At 37.8% G+C, this 8,302-nt stretch overlaps 1 protein-coding gene across 1 annotated transcript; it reads right to left on the bottom strand.

The window, feature by feature from the left end:
• Positions 1-3,135: 3,135 nt before the first annotated feature.
• Positions 3,136-5,302, bottom strand: foxc1b (forkhead box C1b). The gene has a single exon (XM_056445342.1). It carries the CDS (start codon positions 4,804-4,806, stop codon positions 3,505-3,507), a length of 1,302 nt encoding a protein of 433 aa, XP_056301317.1. The 5' UTR covers positions 4,807-5,302; the 3' UTR covers positions 3,136-3,504.
• Positions 5,303-8,302: the final 3,000 nt, after the last annotated feature.

Here is an 8,302-nt window from a genome sequence, read left to right as displayed (position 1 = left end):
TTGCGTCCAAAATAATACAATTTAGTATATTTACAGTGGTTAATATTTAATTAAATAGGCTATACATTTTATGTGTAGGCAAATTGATATATTTTGCAATTTAATCTAAAAAGTCAACTTCAGTATTGTATAATTTCCATCTTATATTTACATACCATATATGCTGTTTAATTTATATTGTACTTTAATGGATTTGCCTATTAGTCCCGCGTCCGTTATTGTTTTGTATTGTTGTATTTTTCTAGATTGTATTTTGGAACAGCAGGAATTATGTGTTGTGTCATAATTGAACTATAATATATAATGTAGTACAATATATAATGCTACAATATAATGTAGATAAAATATAATGAAAGAGTAACTTTCAATCACATCTTTCTCACAACTTTACTTTTTTAGATTTATACAAAAAGGCAAAAACACTTAATTGGTTTAAATTCACCCAGTCAAGGTATTTCATAAACTCGTGTCTGTTTTACTTGTGATTATTTTTCGTCAAGCTGATCGCCTTGATAATCCTCTCGACCTTTCTCACAGGCCACGGCATTATGGATTTACTCCGGTTTATGTGGAATTACGTTTAGGATTCCTAATTATTATTCTTTTAAATAAATATGGTTAATGTTTTAAAAATCGATTTTTCTAATATTTAAAGTTGCATTTATAGTCAATTTAAAGACAATTGTCTTGTTTGCGCCGCAGCAAAGTATTACATTGCTAATTACATTATTAAACTTTTTTAATACAATGCCATGCAGAAATAGATTGTTAAATGTGCATGAATTTCTGTTAGAAGATAGTTTTGGCCATTATAAATGTATATTTTTATACACATTTAATTTAAAGAAGAACTTACATTTAGAAGAAGTTAATTAAGTAAAAAGAGCGCACAGCGTTTTCTCGCATCATTCAAGAGTTTGTCTGTTTAGCACAAATTGTCAGGGGAGAAACCATAAAACTACAAATAATTAAATAATATGCTGTAATTAATTTTACTATCATTTAGTAAATAATTGCACTTCAACAGAATTGCTAACGTTGTTTAGGCATTGTTTGTGCCTTGGTTTTTTTGGCCTATCAAATTTAATTTTTTTGTTTTGAATATACACTCATTTGTTGATACAATTGTTAAAACATCAAACTAATAAATTAATTTGAAGTGTGTATTTAAATAGCCTGTTTTTGATCTATACATAGGCTACATTATATATATATATATATATATATATATATATATATATATATATATATATATATATATATATATATATATATATAATTTCGTTTCATCGTTATTAACTGTTAGTTATTATTTTATTTCATATATTGTTTGCATGCTATTATTTTTAGTGTCACCACATTATTTAATACAAGCACAGTCCTTTTAATTAGCATACGAAAAATAAGCACCTCACAAAAGCGCATTGATTTAATAAATAAACTCTTAATTTAATAAATGACTCTGCATCTATTTAACGAGCTTAAAGAGGACGCTGAATATCCCAACAAGCGTTAGAATAAACAGGATATCAGGCATGATACACATCGATTTAAAACAAACAAACAAACACACTTCGTGGACGTGTTATGAGATCTGCATCTGGTTAAAACGTGCCACGTTAATACCAGAAGGCTCTCTCGGCTGTATCGTATTCCCCTTGCACGTAGCTGATCAACAAAGACACCTTTTCACTGGCACGAGCCCTAACACTGCCAGCGCGCACCTGTAATGTATTTGCCACTTAAGCCCTTCATACAAAGTCAAATCGCCTCGGGCTGAGCCCAGCACATATAGGCTACTCAGCGCTGTAAAGCTCATTCACAGCTTTTCTCTGTTATTCCTTCTTTCTGTCTTTTCTTATTGCATCTCTCTCCCACAATGTCCTAATTTGTTGTTTCTCGATTTATACTTGAGGCCCATTTAAACCGTGTCTGAATCAGTCAAGCACAAACTTTATTAAAACAGAGTTTAAATAATGAATAAAAACAACACAGCACTTACAAGGCCAATTATACAGAAAATAAATAGCCCACAAGCGTGCACTGTTCTACTCGCTGTTTACAGCTGCACGGGCCTATTAAAATACTGCTGAATATGCAGCAACAAAGTTCGCTTAGGCTACACTAGAAATTCGTTCGTTTGCATTGTGCCCATATCTTGATTTTGGCCCGAGTTAAATCCTTTAAATATATATTAACCAACGTGTTTGTTTGTTTTCAGTATGTAAAAGTCAACATTGAAACCAACAAATACCCGACTCCAAACAGAATGCTTTGTTTGGATATTCTGGCTGAATTGATCATTTGATTTATCAAGCCCATATTTTACATGGCTGGCTCAACGTGTCTGGCCTGCAGCAGTTCTTTCATCTGCTGTTTATCTCTGTTTTAATCTATTATGTGTTTACAAATGAAAACTTCTACAAAAGACAATGGTTGTCTACATTCTACAAGGATTCAAAAGTGGAGTCCACTCCAGTGTGCCAGCAGTTGTAACAGCTGAAAAACTGAGTAAATACGCTCAAATAAAGCACTCAAAATATCGCAATAAAATTGCACATTGTTAAAACTACAAGCACATTAATACGTCACAAATGTTTTATTGTTTTGAAAGTGTTAGTCGAAAAATTGCAGCATGTTTATAGGCCTATCAATCTGTAGCTACAAATTACGACAATTAGGCTACTCTTGATCTTAGGCGATAAAAGTGAGGGAAATGGAAGCAAAGAACGTGCTAGATATTTTTTTTAAATTTGACTTTTATTTTTTAAGGTTATTATAAATTAGCTACATTATATTTGAATGCTTCGGTCAAAATAAACGCAGTTTTAAAATGCTAGTGTGTGCCAATAATTTAAGTATTCTGTGCACGCATAAGTGAAAAATAATTTCCAGATGTTTTCAAACCTTTGACCCCCACCCCCTGTCCAAAGAATGTCTTATTAAGAGCTGGATATTATTATGAGGAAAATAGTAAAATTGACAAACATTTGCTAACTAGGCCTATGTTAAAACACCGTTTAAATATATCTCCTGCTTTTTGTGGCCGCTAATCAATAACAAGCCTTGGCATGATTCAAATAAATAATGGATTCAACAGGCATTACAAATCGATAAATCACTCAAGAGTTTAACTTCAACAAAGCGACAATTTATTAAACAAATAGTAACTTTAGATATTTTCAAAAAGTATAAGAAAAACTGTAACTCAGTTGTACACTCGTTACCTTTCTATACTGAATTGATTATAAATACTTAAGACATTTCTTTGCAAAGTTGGTCCATCTGCTCCTACGTGAAATAAATTAACACCTTTTCTTTTCATCTACACCTTGATGGACGAGCAGGGAGAGAATGTTTATGTGCAGCGGAATTATCCTACTTACCAACACAAATCGCATATCAGCCCGAGTTCACGGACTGACCTTAAATTACAAACACATGGAAAATAATACGAATATATATATATATATTAAACAATTTAGAAAATCATAAAGCTTTGGGTCAGAACTTGCTGCAGTCGTATACAAAGGCTCCGGAAGCCCGGTAGAGTGGCTGACTGGACGGGAAAGCCATTTGACAGCTATTGCTTCCGGTCACCGGAGAGCTGTTCAGAGCAATCCGCTGTGTCTCGAACATCTCGCGCACCGCGTGAAAGTTCTGCTGCTGGCCGGGATAGCTCGCGCTCAGGTGTCCCAGCTCTCCGGACTGATTGAGGTACCAGGGTGCGAGTCGGTTCTGCTGCAAGTGCTGGCTCTCCTGGCTCGAGCTTTGGTGGGGGTGCGAGATAGAGGAGGCGTTTGTTGTGTTTGTGTATTCCGGTAAAGTGTCGTCCCCGTGGCCGCGGTCCCCCGTGTACAGGCTCGTCGCTTGCATGTTGCAGTGATAGGTGGCCGGCTGGCCGCATGGAGGACTGTAATGGGCGGGCTGAGGGGATGGCGAGTAGGTCAGAGAGACCGAGCCTGGCAGAGCAGCGCGAGAGGCAGGCAGCTCTGCCGCGTGCTGCGGGGACCCTCGAAGTCCTGTCATGATTGTATCCATGCTGAAGGCCTGCTGCGGCGTCTGCGACTGCGGACTCCCGCTACACGCACTCCCACCGCTCCTGTCTGGGCTCTCCGTTTTAGGCACGGTGCTGAGGGGTGGAGTGCTGTCATGCGGGGGCGTGCAGGCCCCGTTCTCCGTCTTTATATCCCGGAGCTTCACTGGCTGCTGGGCGTCTTGCTCGCACGCCTGTCCCGGATTGTCCTTGCCCGGGCGATCCCGGTCCTCCTTCTCCCTCAGCACGTCCTTCTTCTTGAAGCGGCGCCTCCGTCGCAAGAAGCTGCCGTTTTCAAACATGTTATAAGAGTCCGGGTCTAGAGTCCAGTAGCTGCCCTTACCTGGCTTCTTATCATCTCTTGGCACCTTCACAAAGCACTCGTTAAGTGACAGATTGTGCCTTATGCTGTTCTGCCAGCCTTGCTTATTGTCCCGGTAAAATGGAAAGCGCTCCATGATGAACTGGTAGATCCCATTCAGTGTGATCTTCTTGTCGGATGAGTTCTGGATGGCCATGGTGATGAGCGCGATGTAGCTATACGGAGGTTTCACCATGTCCTTGGGTTGCTGTGCAGGGGCATACGGCCCATATGCGCGAGCCATGCCGCCTGGGTACTGCTCGTGCGTGGCGTGAGAGTACATGCTCATCGGAGCAGGCATACCGGTATATCCACCACCGGTCGCGGTCCGGTAAAAACCTTGGTCTCCGTTGATATAAGGCACTATGCCTAGAGGGCTTTGGCTAGACACGGGGTAGCGCGCCTGCATCGTACCCCTCTCTCCAGTTCAGAAAAAAAGTAAAGTGAAGACTAGGCAGACGCTTAAATTCAATTCGAGAAGAGAAAAAATCAAAGCATTCCAAAGTTCGTCACTTCCACCCTTTGCTTCAGTATCTTGTCTCAAAACGTTCATCCAAAGAGTCTTTTCAAACGGATTTCAGGTCTTCGCTTTGCAGGCGAGTGAGGAGCAAATGTCTTGCGTGGAGAAGTTAGTGAAAAGGGAAAACCTGTGAACTTCCCGCATCCGTCACTTCACAGGGACTTTTTCACCGAATTACCAATTCTGCCTTTTGGCTCCGTTGGTCGCTCCTCCCAGAACTCCTCTCGCGACCAATAAGAGCTCGAGAGCTGTTTGTGGAAAGACTGTACCCGAAGACCTTTTCCCCTGTGGGCATAGTCTACCCTTGAGTTAAGGATAAGTGAGACGCAAACATACGAAAAAGTAGAAATAATGACAGAAAACGAGAAAATGCATCATCAATACAGCGCGTTAATTACATCGTTGAAACTCGCTGTCATGGAAATTCATTTTAATATGGTAATTTAGAAAAAAACGCACACGGCCAATAATAAATGCACGAAGTAAAACAGATTTATACATTTAAATATGCCTTAACAGAGTTGCAGTCTGTCAGTCGAGCAGGAGTAGATGCTTGTTTTCATTCAGGTGTCAGGATTTATTTCAATCATTTGGCACTATGCGTTGCTGGTGAAGCAAGCGGTGTTTGTTTTTTTAGAAACAAATGTTCTGCCTGGGAGTGAAGTAACATCTCTGCAGAACAAAGGTGTAAATTAATCAAGGTGTTGTTTTTGGTGCTTCCAAAAAAACTAAAAAAAACAAAAAACAATCAATTAATTAATTGATTAAATTAAAAACACGCAAATTGGGCTTTACAGACAATGTCAGTGCTGCCTTAAGTTAAACCGCTACAGATAATGCAGCTTTAGGTTTCCGCTGATAATACGCACCGCTTGTGAAATTTGTCTTTATTTTGACAAAATGAAAAACATAGATCTAAAAGTGTAATTTTAATAGTCTCAATGAAAGGGTGAACGGTCACTTAAATAAACTGTTGATAGTATCGTACGTTTATGTGCTTTTGGATTGCACATTTAAAAAAGAAATTAATTGTTGTGCTCTTTTACCTAAAAAAAAAAAAAAAAAAAATCATGAGACGAAAAAAAAAACTATGTAAGGTAAGCAGCTTAATAAAATTGTTATTGCCGTTATTTGCCCTAAAAGAGGAAATTGCTGAATCAATAGATTATATAGATTAATCAACTGAGTTAATAAACGCTATAAAACATAATCATAATCAACAGCAACATCTGTGTAATAATAATATATAGACAAAAACTGAAATTTAAAGATAATTACTTAATGAATCATTAAAGTTCATCATTCAAAAATATTTATTGATTTACTTTTTCGGTTTGTAAGCTTGTAGTCTTATGATAGAATAAAATAATTATATTAAATTAGTATTCTGTGAAATATATTATTATAATTTAATTTGTTAGTTAAAAAAGGGAAATGCCACAAGGCATCACACATTTAATAACCGCCTAAACAACTGCATCACTCAGGTGTTTTATATACTTCTAATTGTAAATTTGCGTAAAACAAAATAATAATAATAATAATAATAATAAAGCAAATACAATAACAAAAAAAAGAAATGATAAAAATAATGAATAGGCCTAATATTGAATTGAAAAAAAGTTCTATTTCAATTCGAAATTTGCTAAGTTTAATTCATGCAATTTTAGCTCGTTAAAAAAATTAGGCCAGTTCAGCACTGTGCCGTGAGCAAGACATGAGCCCATCTCTTCTTGTAAGCTGACAAAATGCACCTGCTAAATTTGAGTTTTTGTATTTGATCGCCCTCTTGTGTCCATTTTGCACAATCACAATTTTGTTATTCAATTTGGCCAAATATAGCTACAGCAAGTTGCACAACGAGCAATTTTATATTATTTGCGACTTGATTTTTAGTTATGGATGGATACGGGTTTATTATATATTAGATTGCGAAATTCAATTTAAAACTTATAGTTTGCTGATTCTTTTAAAAATCCAACGATTATTTCATTTTCTTGCATATAATTTTAAGTGATGTAGCTTCTTATAGCATGTGCCAATTGAATTTCGGGCTACTATACCTAGACACCTGTAAAACATTCATTAATTTATTTTCTTTTTGGCTTAGTCCCTTTAATAGTCAGGGGTCACCATAGCAGAATGAGCCGCCAACTTATCCAGCATGTTTTACGCAGCGGATGCCCTTCCATCTGCAACCCATCAATGGGAAACACCCATACAAACTCATTCACATACATACACTAGTGCCAATTTAGCTTATCCAATTAACCTGTCCTTGAACTGTGCGGGAAACCGGAGCACCCGGAGAAAACCCATGCGAACACAGAAAGAACATGCAAACTCCACACAGAAATGCCAACTGACCCAGCTCGAACCAGCGACTTTCTTGCTGTGAGGCGACAGTGCTAACCACTGAGCCACCGTATCGCCACATAGAAAGCATTTTAACGATATGTTGTAATTTTTTACATATATTTATTCATTTTAGGGCTGTGACTTAAAGCAAAACGGCACATAATGGTGTATATTCAGTGTGTCAGTGTTAATTTCATGCTCAATTCTTAAAGGTCAGCAGCATAATGGTGCCAACGAAGCTCTCAATAAGAAATTAATCTCTAGCGCTCCTTTTGCGTTTGAAGAATAGTAGCCCAGGACTCTGCACTGGTCCACAGATGTCAGACTGCACGCGAACAGGCAAGACCACACACTAACTTTTTCAAACAATGCGGTTTGCTCCAGCGAAATGGTTTGGGATGCAATCAGCTAATGCACCAAAAGGAATGTTCCATATCACCAGCTGCATAGAAACAGCATCATTCACAAGCATGAGGTGTATGAAGCCCCTTATAAGCTGATGTCACTGGCAGCCGTCGATCGAGTTTTTTAAGTCTGCGAACTTTGCGCAACCTGGAGTCAAATGTGAGCAAACACAATTTGAGCAGAAAGATTCCATTAAAATTAGAAATATTCCATTAACTGTGCTTTAACAGATCTGTTTTAATTGGTAGAAAATTATCCTAGGTATATACATAATTTTTACTCCGAAATATTACACGTATATCCAACCAGAAATCCTTTGCATCGTTTGCTGGCTGGCAATCATTTTGCGCGTTCACTCTCCCAGTTTACCAGCCCATATGTGAAATACGGCTGGAAATACCGGAAGCTACTGCGTGACCAAGAAAATGGTGTGTGAAGAACATGAGTGAACAACAACAACAACAAAACCATGAGAAAATACCAGTAGGCCTAAAACTGAATAGATCTGCTGAGAGCCTATGAGAGCTTGAAACAGATGTCGAAATTGCTTCGGCTTTTGTTTGACAAGTAACATTGCCAGATACTCCAAGCAGCGTTTTTTTAGAAGGGGTACGTTTGTTTT

The sequence above is a fragment of the Danio aesculapii genome, chromosome 20 (genome assembly GCF_903798145.1).
Source record: "Danio aesculapii chromosome 20, fDanAes4.1, whole genome shotgun sequence".
Taxonomy (NCBI): domain Eukaryota; kingdom Metazoa; phylum Chordata; class Actinopteri; order Cypriniformes; family Danionidae; genus Danio; species Danio aesculapii.
The sequence above is the reverse complement of the archived record's forward strand: the minus strand, read 5'-3'. Positions and strand labels throughout refer to the sequence as shown.

Bases quoted from the DNA above. Each gene is read 5' to 3' on its own strand.
- foxc1b (XM_056445342.1), bottom strand. From the start codon at position 4,806: ATGCAGGCGCGCTACCCCGTGTCTAGCCAAAGCCCTCTAGGCATAGTG.